Source organism: Hemicordylus capensis, chromosome 6, assembly GCF_027244095.1.
Source record: "Hemicordylus capensis ecotype Gifberg chromosome 6, rHemCap1.1.pri, whole genome shotgun sequence".
Classification (NCBI taxonomy): domain Eukaryota; kingdom Metazoa; phylum Chordata; class Lepidosauria; order Squamata; family Cordylidae; genus Hemicordylus; species Hemicordylus capensis.
This window is the reverse complement of record NC_069662.1, coordinates 15900220-15918065: the sequence shown is the minus strand read 5'-3', so window position 1 is coordinate 15918065 and position 17846 is coordinate 15900220. Positions and strand designations below refer to the sequence as shown.

Below are 17846 nucleotides of genomic sequence, written 5' to 3'. Positions count from 1 at the left end.
TTTTAATTCAAGGGATTAGATGGACCATTCACATAGCCATCAGCAGCTCCATCAACACCTTTGGAGAAAGCAGAAGCCCTGGAAATAGAGGTCCCCCCTGCCCCCCCCTAACTTCGCAGCCTCCATTCTGGGAGGATCAAAGTCCTGTCTGTCCTGGTCCCTGATAGCACGTAGGGAGGTCAGATTAAATCCAGCTAATATGTGGACTAGCACACTCCAATCAGGATTGGATTCGGGGGTGGGGTGGGGAGAAGCCCTGTCTGTAAAACCTCTAGGCATTTTCAGGAAAAACTTACTTAAAACCAGGATTTTAAAAACCTGGAAATACATCGAGATAAGCTAGAATTCGGAAGACAAAGCCTGATTTGTGTGTGGGGTATTTCCAAAGATCTTGAATGGACTTTGGGGTAAGTTTGGCTGGTGCACACACTCTCTTCTTTCGCAGTAACAACCCTGTGTGGAAACACTCCAGGAAATCACTTGCTTTCTCACTGTTGCTGCTGCTCCGCCTTGACCTCCTTTTGATGCTTCACTGGGGGTTTGACAGCCCCAGTGTAGACAACAGATGGACCAATGGTCTGATTCGGTATAAGGCAGCTTCCTGTGTTCCTAAGATAGATTGACTGCTGATTGAAAGGCCCACTCTGCTGGAAGCTCTTTGGTTCACCTTCTTGCCTTTCAATTAACCTACCGAGCTACTGTGGAGATAAAATGGGAGGTACGGGAAAATCTATGCGATCCTGTTCTCCTTGCAGGAACTGCTAGATTAAAATTACACATGAGAGTAATTCCTGCTAACTGGGCAAAGAGGCAGCATTTCACGTGGTGGCTTTCTTACATTTAGCAGGGGCAGAGCAACTGGCCCTATCCAACCCCACCACAGCATCCCTCCAGTGCTGTTGCTGGTGTCTATCTCATGGTTCTTTTAAGATTTTGAGTGCCTTTGGGAATGGCAACCCTCTTCTCATGCTTTTTGCTATGTAAACTCCTTTGAGAGCTTTTCTATTGAAAAGTGGAATATAAATATTGCTCAAAATAACAATAAACTAGCTGACCCCGCACAGAGCATCTGTGCAGTTGTGTACTGAGCCTGTGACATCCCCCCGCAGCTCGCTCTCCCCCCCGCGCTCGCTCCCCCCCGTGGCTCGCTCTCCCCCGCCCGCGGCTCGCTCGCGCTCTCTCCCCCCGCAGCTCTCCCCATTGGGCGGGCCAGGGCGAGGCCATCCCACCACCACCTCCCACCTTCTCCTCCCGGCTGGTAGGGCTTTGCCCGCCGTATGCCCACCTCCTCAGCACCGCCATCATTTCTCCCCACCACTGCCTCCTCTTCCTGGCCAGTGGGGCTTCGCCCGCCATCCACCCACCTCTTTTGGCCAGAGGGGCTTCGCCTGCCGGCCCTCCACCTCTGCATCCTGACCGCTGCCATTATTTCTCTCCGCTTCAATGCTGGAACTCTTGCACGCTCTAGAGCAGGGTTTCTCAACGTGTGGGTCCCCAGATGTTATTGGACTTCAACTCCCATAATCCCCAGGCCCAGCGGCCTTTGGTTGGGAATTATGGGAGCTGAAGTCCAATTACATCTGGGGACCCACACGTTGAGAATCCCTGCTCTAGAGCATCTGCGCGTTAGTACTTGATTGCTCCTTTCACCTCAGAGATCTCTCCACCCTCACCTGAGCTGCACTCCTGCTCCTCCTCCATCCCGTTGCTTCCATCCTCCTCGCCCTTCTTGGTCGTGGCTGCAGCATTGCTGCTGCCTATTGGCCAAGCTGCAGCCCCCTATCCCCAGAGAGCTCCCCACCCTCACCCCGCTCCTTCTCCTCCCCTCAGGAGCAGCAGCAGTGGTTGGCCTGGCCATTCCTCGCTGCTGCCACCACCATGGCCGCTCGTTCCCCTCAGGCCGCTGACAGGCCCGCGGCCCATCCCTTGTCTGCCTGCCTCCCTCTGACTATGGCCCCGGTAGCCCTAAACAGCAGCAGTGGTTGACTGGGCTCTTCCTTGCTGCTAGTGCTGCTATGGCCATTCATTCCCCTCAGGCTGCTGACAGGCTCAGGCCTGTCCATTTTCCTTCCGTCTCTCTTCCCCCTCCCTGCTTTTGCTCTTTCTCTCTGGTCCACTCGCTCTTCTCCACTCTTTCTTCCCCCTCCCTTCATGTTTTTTCTCCCCCCTCCCTGAGTTAACAGATTTTGTTCATTTACACAACGGCATCCTGTCTTTTTGCAGACCCCTGCCTGCTATCCTTTTATATCAAGAATATCTTCCTACCAGTAACAGCTGCATTCCAACTGACCATAACCATCACCAGCCCCTCCTTATCTGCATAGGAAATCCCCACTGCCCAATCACCATGGTGCTTCTGCTCTCACAGGCTCCTTCTCCCTATCTGCATATGGAATCCCCACTGCCCAATCAGGTGCTTCTGCTTGCAAACTCTGCATATGGAATCCCCACTGCCCAATCAGGTGCTTCTGCTTGCAAACTCAGCCAATCGCCTCCTTCCTACCACATCGTCACGCATGGCCCATCTACAAGAAATAAGTACTGTATATCCTCTATAATAAAGAGCTTCCCGTGTCTCTGCGGCCGTATCTTTCTCGGCTGTTCTGGGCATGCACGGAGCGCATGCCCAGAACGTCCGAGAAAGATACGGCCGCAGAGACACGGCGACCATGTTGGCTGGATGACTGGCCCGGCCGCAGGAAGGCTGGAGGCGGCAGCCGCGTAACGGCCAGGAGAGTGAAGAGGCAGTCAGCAGTGGAGCCAGAGTCTTCCGTGTTCGCTGTTAGGCTGGTGCTTGAGCAGCAGCGGGAAGGGAGGGTTTTGTCAGGCTCCTTCGTCTGTTACGGGTAGGGAGGAGGGGATGAAACAGTGAGGGGCCACCAGCCGAAGGGGGTGGGGAAGGTGACAGGCAAGCAGGAGCAGCAGCGGCGGCGCGGAGCGATGTCTCAGCCGCCCCAGCAACATCCGCCTCAGCAGGAGCAGCAGCCGGTAGCAGCGCCGGTCTCGAAGAAGAGGGACCGGCGCATCTTCTCAGGCACTTGCCCCAAGAGGGCAGATGCGGCAGCGGCGGGCACCAGGTTCACTACCAAAGAGAAAATGTAGCAGCAAAAACAGTTCTCGCTCTTTCTGACCAGACCAGCCGCTAAAAAGGAGGATGAGAAGCGGGGACCGGGCAGAGGCGGCAGTGGCGGGACCAGCCATTCCGCAAAAACGAAGGAAAACAAGCGGTAACCGGGAAGGGCAGAGGCGGCAGCGGCGGAACCAGCCCTGCCGCTAAAACGAATGAGGAGAAGTGGAGACCGGGGGAGGGCAGAGGCGGAAGCAGCGGGACCAGCCCTGCCGCTAAAACGAAGAAGGAGAAGCACTAAGCACAATACCCCCGCCCGCCAAAACACCCCAAAGCCAACACACACAATAATAAAATAAGTAAAAGCACTCAGTAAAGCAAACCCCTCCCCCCACAAGCCCAAAACCAGAGCAAAAAGAAGCCCCCCCCTTCTTCTTGCGGAGGGATTTTCATTATTGAAAAGAGGAGCAGAGGGGTTATCATTATTGATAGATGCCTGCGCTTAAGCTGTGAAAATGTGTTTATAAAGAAGGCATTTGCCGGCTCAGCCGAAATCTCAGCAGGGTTCCTCACCGCAAAAGGGAAGCCAGGCAGTCTCAGCTCCTGGGAGGTGGAGATAGCGAACGCTGGGAGAAGGCAGACACGGGGAGAGCCAGTAATACGGAACGCGCAGCCGGAGCCGGGGAGGGCCCAGGAGCAACGGGAAAGGGCACCCACAGGGCAGGCTGGGGGTGTGAGACCCACGGTTCTGCGTGGGACAGAAATAAAAGCAGAAGACTTTCGTGGCTGATGAGCCCGGCACCGAGACTGGCGGCGGGGGGGGGGGTTTGTTTCAGAAACCCTCTCTACAAGTTGCCCTCCCAAGTTTCAGGTTCAAACTTGCCAGTAAGCTGAGTTTTGGACAATGAGAGACAACCCCAACTGATCCCCTGAGCTTTTCCTGGGAAGAAAGAGTTCCTTTCCTGCCAGCCAGAACCAGCCTCGGCCAAAGGCACTCAGCTTTCTCAGAAAGCAAAATCGGAAAGGTTTGGGTTAAAGGAATCTAGCACCTTGCAGCTTCCATGGGCCAGGGTCTGAGGGAGGAAGGAAAAGAGAGAGAGAGAGAAAGAGAAGGAAGGGAGGAAGGAAAGAGAGAGAGAGAAAGGAGGGAGGGAGGACAAAAGAAAGATGGAAAGAAGGAAAGAAGGAAGGAGAGAAAAGAGAGAGGAGGGAGGGAGAAGGACAAAAGAAAGAAGGAGGGAGGGAGGGAAAGAAGGAAAGAGAGAAGGAAGGAAGGAGAAAGAAAAAGGAGAAAGGAGGGAGGGAGAAGGACAAAAGAAAGATGGAAGGGAGGGAGGAACAGCCAGCCCCCAAGAGCAAGCCCGTTAAAGGAAGGAAAGAGGGAAAGAGAAAGAAAAAAGAAAGAAGGGAGGGAGAAGAGGGGGAAGGAAGGAAGGAAAGGAGAGATAGGGAGAGGGAGAGAGAAGGAAGGAAGGAAAGAGAGAGAGAGAGAAAGAAAAAAAGAAGGAAGGAAAGGAGGGCGAGAGGGAGGGAGAAGGAAGGAAGGAATGGAGAGAGAGGGAGAAAGAGAGAGAAGGAAGGAAGGAAAGAGGGAAAGAGAAAGAAAAAAGAAAGAAGGGAGGGAGAAGAGGGGGAAGGAAGGAAGGAAAGGAAAGAGAGGACGAGAGAAGGAAGGAAGGAAAGAGAGAGAGAGAGAAATAAGACAGAAGGAAGGAAAGAAGGGCGAGAGGGAGGGAGAAGGAAGGAAGGAAAGAAAGAAAGAAAGGCTACGAGTGAGAACCAGTGATGGCGGCGGGACTGACCCGGTCCTGCGAGGGAGAAAAACGGCGACGAAAGGTCCGTCCTGGCCATGGGGAGGGAGAGAGACCCTACTAGCGCCCGTTATTTTAACGGGCTTAAAATTACTAGTAGATAATGAAGTTGTAAACTATCCATCTGTCATCTTTGCTTTGACCTGCAGATCTAACTGCACAGGGGGCTACACATTTGCACGGTCCACCCACATAAGGGGCTAACTGTGTGGAAACAGTCAGGCCATTGTGTGAAACAGGATGCTGGACTAGATGGGCCTTGGGCCTGATCCAGCAGGGCTGTTCTTACGTATGTTCTTATCACTGTTTCCATCCTCGCACACTGTTTCCTCAGGCTGCAGAGTGCGGCCTTCCCCAGCACTGCATTGGGTGAATTTCTGCCTGTCACGAAGCAGCTAAAATCACAGAGCCTTGGTGGGGGGGAAATGGTAGCAACCACAAGGCTTGTCCTCCTATTGAAGTATAAAAGTAGAATAAACCCCCAAAAGAATGCAAAGCACCAACCTAAACAATATGGCACATTGTTGGGGTAAATGCCAGTATGGTTGTATAAGAACCAGAAGAGACTTGTTGGGGAAAGCAGCCCAGCCCTTTTGGGTAGCTGCCCTTGTGCTCTGGAGTTCCCTGGCCCCTCTTTGAAGGTATTTCACAGGCTGGCCAAGACCACCTTTTTGGTCTGCATTTTCTAATATTGTTTATCTGATCTTGTCCTCCTTAACATACACATACACACACTTGACTTTTTACTGGTTTTTATTTTGTTTTATTCAGGGACATAGCAAGGTTGGAGTGTGCCCATAGACAAGATTTTAAAATGGGCCCCTTGCTGATATACACACAGAAACACACTTCACAATATATAGTGCATTCACACTCACATCCCCATTATGAATACAGTGAATATCAACTTCACATAGAATCTAGTTTTTTTTACTCTCTGCTACTGCTGATTTCCAAGAGACTCAACATAATTCATAGGGGGTGCAACACGGGTGGGTGGGGAGTCATGTGACGTGCCTCTGGGGGGGCCCTCAAGGCAGTGGGGCCCCGAGACGACTGCCTCCCCTTGCCTAATGGTAGTTACACCCCTGGTTTTATTGTTATGTCTGAATGGGATTTAAAACTTTCTTTTAAACCACCTTGGGTTTCTGTTGGCAGAAGGGGCAAGGTATACTATCTGGAAATAAATAAAAAACTAAAAGCTCCTATGTCACATCTAAGACCTGAATTGTTTGCAAGGGTGGCTATTTTAATATTATTAATATTAATAATAATATTAATTAATAATAATAATAATAATAAATAATAATAATAACAATATCATTCTTCTTCCAATCCCTTTCACAGCCAGGAATGGTCCAGAACTGACATTTCATAAATAATTTATTTGCCAGGAACAACAAGGCCTGTTAAATACTCATGTGAACAAGAGGGCAGGAGTGAAATCCAGGCATTAATAAAACATTATTAACCCATTCCCAGCCAAAACCAGGATGGAACAGAATGAGCCCTTAAAAATCAAATGGGATGCAAAAACAAACAAACAAACAAACAAACAAACAAACAAACAAACAGTGGGGCATGTTGGAGACATTTGAGAACATCTTTAAAGAACTAAAATCTGTCCAAAATTATCCTTTTATTAAACCCTTCAGGGCCAGGACTGGCCCGAGACAGTCCATGACACCTTACAGTGGTTGAAACAAGACCTTGCATTGTCCTGTTGAACAGGAGGTTGCAGAAGGAAGGTGGGATTGCTGAAAATCACCCCTCTTTGTATGCAGAAGTATTCTCGGCAGGCAACTCTTAGTTTGGATGGAGGTCACTGGCTTTTGGATTTTGTGTCCACCTTGTGCCTCTAGGCAGTAGGCCAGCCATTTAATGCCACAGCTAATAGGATGCTCCTGAGATGGGCATCCAGGATAACCAATGAGTCCATCAGCAGGAATGCACATTACCAGAAAACCTGCCAGTCCTCCCACCCCTGCAAAAAAATGAGGTCCAGCCTTCAGGGCCAGTTTTCTTTGGAGGAGAGAGTACTGGAGGCCGACTCAGTCTTAGTAAAATCTCCTTATGTACAAATATGCAGAATGAGGGAGAACTGTAGGGAGACAGCTAGAGGGAGCACAAACTAAACTAGCCCCAAGACAAAAGAATGACTCCGTCAGTGGAGGCTGCTATGGGTTGGATGGGCATGCAGTAAATGAGCCGCAGATGGGGTTCGTTCTCTACCAGAGGAGAGCTGGTCTTGTGGTAGCAAGCAGGACTTGTCTTCTTAGCTAAGCAGGGTCCACCCTGGTTGCATTTGAATGGGAGACTACATGTGAGCACTGTAAGATATTCCCCTCAGGGGATGGGGCTGCTCTTGGAACTCTGGTTCCAAGTTCCCTCCCTGGCAGCACCTCCAAGACAGGGCTGAGAGAGATTCCTGCCTGTAACCTTGGAGAAGCTGCTGCCAGTCTGTGTAGACATTATTGAGTTAGATGGACCAATGGTCTGACTCAATAAATGGTAGCTTCCTATGTTCGCTTTCCTCTCCCAGAACTGGCCACCTCACTCTGCCCAGTTTTGACCACCACCGTGTCATGTATATGACACCTCTGGAGGGAGAGAGATATAAGCCTGCGGGGAACATATATCTTATCTCCATTGGGCCTCTCACCCAGCCAAGGGAACCCTATGGTCCTAGGCTGTAGTTAGGCCAAAGACTTATTTCTAGTCTATGTATTCTCTGGGCAGAGGACCACCAAAAAGAAGAGAGATCAAATTTTGTCTTGTGGCTGAGCTGTTGCCTAGTTAGTGCTGCAAGTAATTTGAGTTTACGAACTCTCCTGCATACAGTATGCAGTTGGATTTCCTGTGTCCTGGAGGGGCCATGCTCCTTGTTGCCTCATCTCCCTTCGAGGTCTGCAATCAGGAAGGGGTTTTTGAGTCTCAGTGCCTCATAAACCTTATCCTTACAAGAGCAATCCCAGCCTGGCAGCAGCTTGTAGAGCTCCCGCATTTTTTCCTGGTTTGTTCCCTTTGAGGTGATTTTTTCGTAATGCTCTTGATTCAGAATGATTCCATACAGTAAATCCAGAGTGCCCTCTACATCGGTGGTCCTCTGGATCAGCTGATCCCGGTGCTGCTCAATGAAATGTAGTTCCGAGGAAGCCAAAGGATGTGACTCTGTCAGGTAGACAGGAAAATAAGGGACAATAAAAATTAGATGTAGAGGAAGTTGTAGTATAGCAAAAATTGTGGGCAGAGGCAGTAGCTCAGGGAACTAGAGCCTTGGCTTGCTTCCAAGCATTCCTGCCTCCCCGACATCTGTGGAGACTCCAAATATCTGACAGTATAAGGAAGAACTCACCACTTCTTTCTAAGGTAGCACCAACAGATGGCTCATCAGTCTGTATGCAGCTACTATCACCTGAAAGGGAAAGAGAACATGTTAATGTATGAAGCAAGCAGACAGCATCAGAAAAGGGAAAATATAAAGCGACAAACTAATACTTGCAAATCATATCAGATGTTCTCTGGAATATTTGATGGTACCACATGAAGATGCAAATTCCCTTGTGTGACTGCACAGAGGTCACCAAGAACGGCCAAAAAGTGGCCGAGAAAGAAAGCAAGGAGCAGAGAGAGCAAAACTCCAATTTGGACAGTGACACCATTCAGCACGGACCTCGGGGGGGGGGAGGTGTCCAGAGCCCTGCTTTTTGTCCTTAGTGTGGTCATTGCCATCATGCCTAGCAACAGGAAAGGAGAAGAGAGAACGGAGCATTGGTCACTTACCGTGAAGGCTTCTTCTGGTTGCTGCTGTCAAGGCATCTCATTGGGTTATCCTCGTCACGTGCTCCTGGGCAGGACTATGTAAATTTTCTACTGAAAAAACTGGTCCTATATAGCCGGACGGGGATAACCCCGCCCCAGTTCTTATAGGTCAAGTTGTGGAAGAAAGAGACTGGTATATAACAGAGACAAACATATTACAAGCACAAGAAAAAACCCCTACATAATACAAGGAAAACAATAACTCGGGGAATCCCGGTAGGTGATGGCTGATTCCCTAAATATATGTGAATACGAACATTTCCCGTGAAGGAGAGCAGCGGACCCAAGATATAAGGCAAAAAGAATCTCCGATGGGTGGGCTGAGATGCCCTGACAGCAGCAACCAGAAGAAGCCTTCACGGTAAGTGACCAATGCTCCGTTCTCGGTTGCTGCTATCAAGGCATCTCATTGGGACGCAGCAGTACGTCTCCGGGAGGGAACCCACCAGCTGCTCTACTCCTGGGGAAGCACCCTCTGTAGAACTCGTCTGCCAAACGCCGCTTGGGCGGAGGCATACAGGTCAAGCCTATAATGCTTTATGAAGGTGGACAGGTTCTTCCACACCGCTGCCTTACAGATTTCGTGAATGGGGGCATTGGTGGCAAAGGCCGCTGAGGTAGCCGTGGACCTGGTGGAGTGAGCCCAAACGTTCTCCGGTGGGCGCACCTTTAGAGTCTCGTATGCCAGTGATATACACGCCCTAATCCACCTAGCTATTGTTCTGGAGGACACTGCTTCTCCCATGGAGCTTGGCAGGTAGGAGATAAACAGTGAGTCCGTTTTGCGAAATCCGGCAGTCCGTTTTATGTACTGTCTCAAGCACCGCCGCACATCGAGCTTATGCCACAACTTCTCCCGAGGGTTTACGGGGTGTGGGCAAAACGATGGTAGAAAAACATCCTGTGCCAAATAGAATTCAGACAGCACCTTAGGGAGGACAAATGGGTCCGGGATAAGACACACTGAGTCCTGGGAGAATATACAGTATGACTTGTGCACTGAAAATGCTCTGAATTCAGAGACCCGTCTGGCTGAAGTCACCGCCACTAAGAAGGCCAGCTTTAGAGAGAGCAGTCTTAGAGGAATCGACCGGATAGGTTCGAAGGGTGTTTGTTGCAATGCTCTCAGCACGAGGTTCAGATCCCACGAGGGAAAACGATGGACTACAGGTGGTGACAGCAACATTGCTCCCCGCAGAAACCTTTTTAGTAGTGGTTGGTCAGTTGGGTCTGCAGTTCCGTGCCTTGACAGCATGGGAAGTAAAGATGCTGCTTGTCTCTTCAGTGTATTAGGTTTCAAGCCCTTATCCAGTCCGTCCTGCAAAAATTGCAGAAGGTGATTCAGTGTAGCATGACCCCTTGGAATATAGTGTCTCCTTGACCAGCGAAGAAACATCCGCCATGTGTATTGGTAAATCCGGTTCGTAGATGAACGACGAGATGCCAGTATGGTGTTGGTGACCTTCTGTGGAACGCCTTGTGCCGTCAGCAGCCTCCGCTCAGTCTCCAGGCGGCTAGTTGACACCAAGCTGGGTTGGGATGTCGCACCGGCCCCTGAAGTAGAAGGTCTGGTGTCACTGGAAGATGCCACGGTCGGTCCACTGCCAGGGAGATGAGTTCTGCAAACCATGGTCTTCTTGGCCAATAGGGAGCCACCAGAATGACCTCCGCCCTTTGTAGTCTGACTTGCCGTAGAACTCTTGTGAGGAGTGGTATTGGAGGAAATGCATACAGGAGGCCCCTGGGCCATTCGCAGGACAGAGCATCTGTCCCCCATGCCGTCCGGCAGGGGAACCTGGTTATGTATGTCTCCAGTTTTGCATTGAAGGGAGTCGCGAACAGGTCGGCCTCCAGGTGGTCCCACTTGTATGCCAACTGATCGAACACTTGGTCGTTCAGTGCCAATTCTCCCGGAAGTAGATCTTCCCTGCTCAGCCAGTCTGCAATGGAGTTCAGATCCCCCTTCACGTGGTGTGCAGAGATCGAATTCAGATGCCTTTCCGCCCACGACATGAGTAACACCGACTCCTGGAAAAGGGATTTGGAGCGTGTTCCCCCTTGTCGGTTGACATGGGCTTTCGCAGTGGTGTTGTCTGTCTTGATCAGTACATCCTTGTCCTTGACCATTGGGTGAAGATGTTGCAAGGCGAGCCTTATGGCTCTCAGCTCCAGCCAATTGATGGAATGAGACTGTTCCTCCTTGTCCCACTTCCCTTGGACCGAGTACTGGAGGCAGTGGGCCCCCCAGCCCCTGTTGCTAGCATCTGTTGTGACTATCAATTTCGGAAATTCTAGGAAATGTCTCCCTTGGAACAAGTTCTGGGCGCAGCTCCACCAGCGCAGCGAGATTCTCACCTTGGATGGGAGGTGGACCATGATGTTCTGCTTTCTCGAGATAGAGCTCTGGAAGGACAGGAGGAACCACTGCAACTCCCTCAGGTGGAACCTCGCCCACGGGACCGCCTCTAGGGTTGAGACCATCAGGCCCAGCAGCCGTGCCAGCGACAGTAGTGGAGACTTCCATGAAAGGAAAGCCGTTCGTGTCTCTACGATCAGGGTTCGAATCCTGTCTTCTGGGAGGTAAATACGGCCTTGCAGCATGTCTATAACGACCCCTAGGTAGCGGAGCCTGTGAACGGGTGTCAGGTGACTCTTGGATTCGTTGATCAGGAATCCGTGAAGTTTCAGAGTAGATAGCGTCCTCTCCAGGTTGACCCTTGCAGACTCTGGGGACTTTGATTTTAAAAGGAGATCGTCCAGATACCAGAAAATGTGTACTCCCCGCAGTCGCAGGTATGCTAAGACGGGGGCCAGGACCTTGGTGAAGATCCTGGGGGCCGATGATAGGCCGAATGGAAGGGCCTTGTATTGAAAATCCGCCCCCGTGTACTTGAAACGAAGGAAGTGCCTGTTCTCTAGATGGATAGGGATGTGTAAATATGCTTCTTTTAAGTCTACAGAAGAGAGCAGGTCCCCTTGCTGTAGAGCTTCCGTGATCGACCGAAGGGATTCCATCCGGAACTTTCACGCTCTCACGTACTTGTTCAGGTGCTTTAGATCCAGCACAGCTCTGTGGGAGCCGTCATTTTTAGGGACGGTGAACAGAATAGAGTAGACTCCCTTCCCCTCCTGCCCCTCTGGGACATGCTCTATAGCCCCTATGTCCAGGAGATGTTGAATGGTGATAGAAACCTCTGCATCTTTGATAGAACAGTGGGAGCGAGGGGTAGGCAGGAACCTTGGTCGAGGAAAGGAGTCCAATTCTATTCTGTAGCCCGATTCTATCAGTCCCAGTACCCAGGCATCTATTATTGTCTGGGACCAAATGGGGAAGAATTTGGAAAGCCAGCCCCGCAGGTTTGTCGTTCCCAAGTCAGAATTGGGGCTTGCCCTATTGCTTCCCCTGACTGTTGGCTGATCTGTTGTTGGAATTCCTGGTGTTGAAGCGCTGGCGGGTCCAGGCTCCCCTGGAGTTGCGAAAGTCTCTATCCCTGCCTCTGAAGGAGGGGCGAAAGGAACGAAACGGCTGGAAATTTCGTTTAAATGGTGTCTTGTCTGATTTCCTAGGTGCAGTTGGCATCGTTTTCTTTTTGTCTTTTGACTCCACTAATACCTGTTCAAGAGCCGAGTCCCCAAACAGCTTGGCGCCGTCATATGGCAGCGCGGACAGGTTGGTCTTAGAGGTGGTATCTGCTTGCCAGGCTTTAAGCCACAGGTGGCGTCTGCCCACGACGGCTGCAGCTGATGCCCTTGACGAATAACGGATGGAGTCAAGCGTGGTGTCGGCCATGAAAGCCTGCGCTCTTTGCAACTTCACAAGCTGCTGTCTAAGGCAAGATGGGTCAGAGGGCGTATTTTCTATAAGGTCATTGAGCCAAAGCAAACTGGCCCTTGCCGCCATCGATGCCGCTGCGGAAGAACGCGTGGCTAGGGAAGAATTATCGTATACCTTGCGGAAGGAGAGCTCAGCTTTCTTGTCGGAAATGTCCTTTAGGAACCCCTCGCCGTCCCGGGGAACCAATGAACCACTGCTCAACTGGGAAATCGGGGCGTCGGTATTAGGTGTCTTCAGCATATCGGCAGGTGCTTGTTGGAATGAATAGAACCTAGTGGCGGAAGTCACAGATTTTTTCGTGACTGCTGGTGTTGCCCACTCCACTCTGATGACCTCTGTAAAGGAATCTGGCATAGGCAGTAATAACTCGTGTGGTTTGGCTTTTGGGAATACCAGATCACCCTTGGAGTTCTGACTAGGCTCAATGGGAGAGTTTGGTTGCAGACCAATGGTGTTCAGCACCTTTGTCATAAGGGGGTTAAAATCCTCAGGGGAAAATAACCTCTGGGTCACCTGGGCATGTTCGAACTCCTCAGCCCCCAACCACTCCCCCTCCTCTCTATCCAGGCATGGGTCTCGTTCAGGGTCCCCTCCGCCCCCTTCCAGGCCCACAGGTGTCTCTCCTACATCCTCTTCCTCGAGGGGTAATGGAGTAGGCAGCTTTTTCTCCTTAACTGGGCGAACCACCCTGGTAGAGGGATCTCCCGATTCATCCCCTGATATCTCAGAGGAATGTATGGAAATAGGCTTTTTTTGTAGATCTTTTGGACTTTTTAATGTGTTTCCTCTTTGACCTTGCTTTTTTAGGCAGGTGTGCCAAGGAACTAGAATCGGAAGAGGCTTCGGAAGAGGAGGAGGAAGGGCGCCTACGCCTCTTAGATTTTTTAGATTTTTTTGTGGGCTTAAGCTGATAAACCGTATCCACTATGGCGTTTTTCAGCCAAGCCTGCCACTCAGGGGGGACCTGCCTAGGGATAGATGAAGGTACATTCCGTTTTGAAGTTCCCTCTCCTCCCACAGCCTGATCAGATCTCACCAGAGTCTGTGAGGAACTAATAGAAGTCTTGGCGGGCTTTTCTCCCGCTCCCTCTGAACGGCCGCCATCTTGTGCAGCAGGCATAATGCTCGAGCTAGCCGCCATGTTGTGTAGCTCTGCGATCTGTCGAATCTCCACTTGCGAGGGAGGGGGGTTCGGGAACGCGCACAGTGCTCCTGAGCAGAGTTTAGCCGACAAAATTTCGAAAGCCTCTTGAGTCTCCGCTGCCTGTGTCCTCTCTCTCGCTTTCTGAGCTTCCTCCTTGGCTGCAAGCAGTACCGCTGCCGAACTGCGCGTGAGGTGCCTCGGACGGTCGGTGTGCTCCCTCCCCTCCGTACTGCTCACGAACTCAACGCCCGGGGGCGCGATCGAATGCTGAGCCTCTCCCGCTGTCCGCTCGGACGGAGACCGGTCCGCCGAGACCAAGACAGGGAGGATAGGGGCAATGCAACTGGCGAGCTGTGCAACAGTCGTGGGAGGGTCACCAGGCAGCCGAGACTGTTTTGGAAACCACGCGGTAGCGTGTCCAGCCGGGACCAAAACATTTAATCTCCCTCATTTTTTACTACAAGAGACCTTGCCTGCTTGCTCCATACACAGGGGGCAAGAACAGGGGGGTGAGGAACGGGAAGGAAGAGAGGTACCGACACAAGGGATCACTAACACACGTTTAAATCTTTTTTTCTTTTTCTTTGCACAATATACAGAGAACGTGAGGAAAAAATGCGAGGGGGAAAGACCAAAAACAGACAGGGAAAGCTCAGACAAGAACAAGAATTCACAAGCCCGTTAGCAGTGACGACAACGAGCAACAGCCTGCCAGGAGCAACGCAGGACTATAAGAACTGGGGGGGGGGGGTTATCCCCATCCAGCTATATAGGACCAGTTTTTTCAGTAGAAAATTTACATATTCCTGCCCAGGAGCACGTGACGAGGATAACCCAATGAGATGCCTTGATAGCAGCAACCGAGAAGAGAGTCCAGCTGGTTCAGTCTAGTTTACCAGTTCAGGTAAACTGTTTGGCACCAGAAGTGCCAATGCTTGTGCGGGAGAGTGGAAAGTTGGCCCAAAGAAATGTGTTGTGTCCAAGACTGAGTCTTGGATTGTATTCAGTTCCTATGCCCACTGCACAGGGTTGCTACTGGTTTCCTCCAGCATGAGGAGAGGTGGAAGGGGATGGCTTCCCACCTGTTGCCCAGGCACCTTGCTAGTGGGGGCAAATGGGAAATTGGGGGGTAAGGGACATGGAGGCCGACAGAGGCTGAGGCAAACCAAAGCTGCTCTTTCTCTATCCCACTCTCTTTCTCAGGAAACGTTAGAGAGGAAATGCTGTTGAGCATTTGCTTGTGCAAAGTGATGTTTATAGCTAGTGATTTAATTTTAAAGTGAAGCTTCTTAACAGCTTTACTAGCATGGCAAAAGGGGGCACCAGGGCAGTTACCGGGTTCTGAGAAGCAGCTGCCTCGAGAGATCACACCAGGGAGGCAGTTGGGACTGAGTAGAAGAGAACCGAGCCAAAAGATGCACTGCTCACAAATCCCACCTTACAGGTGCTTTCCATGTGCAGAGGCAGATTCTCACATGCGTTGCACTTGCACGGGTGGCAACAGAAAACAGGGCTAGATGGAATGATCCGGCAGGCTAGTGACCTTCTCTATTTTTGAAATGGGGGCCATCACCGAGTGGCTCCTTTTCTGTGACACCACAGAATCGTGAAGGGGCTCCTTGCCTGTCCACTGCCAGACAAGCCCCCGCCTGTCAAGGCCCCACCCACGCACTGCTGCTAGTCCTTGGCACTAGGGCTGGGTCCTGGCGTGCTGCTCTCTAGAGGTATGCACAGAACCGGCTGGCACAATTCAGTTCGGGTACAAACTCATATAGTGTCTATGCAGCATTGTCTGTCTGTCTGTCTATAATATTTATATACTGCCTGGCATGTGTATCTCTAGGTAGTGAGGCATTCATCAGGAGGTTGATCACATCTGGCTTGCTTTTGCCCCATTTAGGGGCTCTTTGTGTGCACATATGCGTGCACAGAGGCCCCAAATGGGCCGTTCTCTCATTTGGGTGGCAGGTGGGTTCAGGGAAGGAGGTCTTGTGCCGCCTCCACTCCCCCCCAACCTTGGTCTCCCCACGAGTGCACGTGCTGCGCACCCCGCCAGCCATCCCCATTGCACAGCGGTGGCTGAAAAAAAGTAAGGGGGGAAAACACTTTAACTTCCCCTAACCCCCTCAAGCGGGGGGGGGGCCTCTGAAGCCCTTCAGGTCCAGGCTCCAAAATTACCTAGGTGAGCCCCTTACGTGCATACGTAGCGCATACGCACGCGCACATGCACAGTATCTTTGTTAACCAAGAAACCACTAGCCCGTGGGAGAAGGCCTGGAAATGAGACCCTCCTCCATACATCAGGTACCTACTGACCTTTGTTTGGATGCAAATGGAAAGATGTCAGGTCTCCTGAAAGAGAACAGGAAAGAGGAAATCAGAGAGGGAATGGGGTGTCAATCCTGCCTCCCAAGCGTTTTTCTATTCACAGGTCTCTTCCCTTGATTAAAGCACCTTGTCTCACAGTGGCCTCCCACACTTGTTCATTTGTGTCCTTCTCCATCAGGATGAGTTCCAACTCTTCTGGCGTGTGCTTAGAATACACTTCAAAGTACTGTTGATCCATGTCAGAATCCAAGTATTCAAATGTCTGCTCCTTCAGGAAAAACAAAAACTGTGTATGTGTGAATGTTGCTTAGCACACACTGCAAATCAGTAAGTCCATGTATCTTACTATACATAAGATACAGGATCTTACTATACTCAATGTATCCTTCATATGGTACACCAGAATCTTGTCTGGGCATCTGTTGGGCTAGGTTGAGGGGGCTCCATCAGATCACTGGAGAAGAAAGGGAGGCTTCTCTGCAGGAAAAAGCACTCAAGAGCACTGCTTTGTTTTTCTTCCTGTGCCAAATGAATGCAGTCATCATATTTGTACTCCCAGGCTAGAGTCCCTCCAAGTAAGACTTTTTATCATTGCTGTATCTCACCCTGGGCCTGACTGTGATATCACTTGAGCTTTGCACACAGAAGCAAGAGCCAAGAGTCAAAGGCCTGGTTGGACCGGACTTCTCTACTTTCCATGATTTACATTTCTCTTCATGTTCATCAACAGCCTGGGGAAAGCAAACAAAGTCATTCTTGAGCTATGGGGTCCTTCCAGACACTGATATATTCCACATCAGTACAACAGGCCCAAAACTGCACTAGAGGCCTCTGTGGCTCTCAGCGCCATTTATCAGAGTCAGCTGATATGCCAGCTGCCACCTTAACTGGGTGGTGATAGCTTGGCCACAGTTACCCATGCGCTGGTAATCTCCTCCTTAATTACAGCAGGGTGTTGGCGATGGGGCTGCCTTGGAAAATGGTTCGGAAGCAGCAGTTAGGCCAAAATAGGGCCTCAAGAATATTAGCTGGGGCTGGGCGTTTTTATCAGCTGCACTGGGCCCAACTTCTGGGCCCAATTTCAAAGTGCTGGTTTTGACCTTTAAAGCCCCAAATGGCTAAGGATGAGGTTACTCGAGAGAACGCCTTGGCCCATATGTTCCTACCCTGATTTTGAGATCCTCTTCAGAGGCCCTGCTCCAAGTGCCCTTGACAAATAAGGTGAGATAGGGTGCTACTAGGGACAAGGTCTTTTCTATGGTGCCCGCCCCCCCCGAGACTAGCCTGCACAGTGAGGCTGACCTAGCAACATCACTTTATCTTTAAGACATCATATGAAAACCTCTCTGTTCCCTAAGGCTTTTAAAATTGCTTTTAAAACGTTTTTAAAATGTTTTGTATTGTATTTTCTATTGTCTTTTTTTGTATTATTGTTTTTAATTATCTGTATTATTAATTCTCCAGAGACGATTGGCTGACAGAGTTTGCAAGCAGAAGAACCTGATTGGACAGTGGGGATCCATTTGCAGATAGGGAGAAGGAGCCTGTGAAAGCAGAAGCACCATGTTGATTGGGCAGTGGGGATTCCATATGCAGATAGGGAGGAGGAGCCTGTGGCACTGTGGTGATTGGGCAGTGGGGATTCCATATGCAGATAGGGAGGAGGAGCCTGTGGCACTGTGGTGACTGAGCAGTGGGGATTCCATATGCTGATAAGGAGCATATTTAATTTAATTCACACAACGACATCCTCCTTTTCCTGAAGGGGCTCTTTCCTTCCTCATGACCCGTCTTTTTGCAGACCCCTACCTGCTATCCTTTTATATAGATAGATTCCTC

General features: G+C 50.7%; 1 protein-coding gene across 1 annotated transcript in view; it reads right to left on the bottom strand.

The window, feature by feature from the left end:
- Window positions 1-5613: 5613 nt before the first annotated feature.
- Window positions 5614-17846, bottom strand: part of LOC128330935 (NACHT, LRR and PYD domains-containing protein 1-like) — a 28831-nt gene continuing 16598 nt past the window's right edge. Inside the window, exons 10-14 of the mRNA XM_053264303.1 lie at window positions 16613-16738; window positions 16134-16275; window positions 15996-16031; window positions 8234-8293; window positions 5614-8049 (exon numbers count right to left, since the gene is read on the bottom strand). Of these exons, the coding sequence (XP_053120278.1) occupies window positions 7769-8049; window positions 8234-8293; window positions 15996-16031; window positions 16134-16275; window positions 16613-16738 (645 nt within the window). The 3' untranslated portion in view covers window positions 5614-7768. The remainder of the gene's footprint in view (window positions 8050-8233; window positions 8294-15995; window positions 16032-16133; window positions 16276-16612; window positions 16739-17846) is intronic.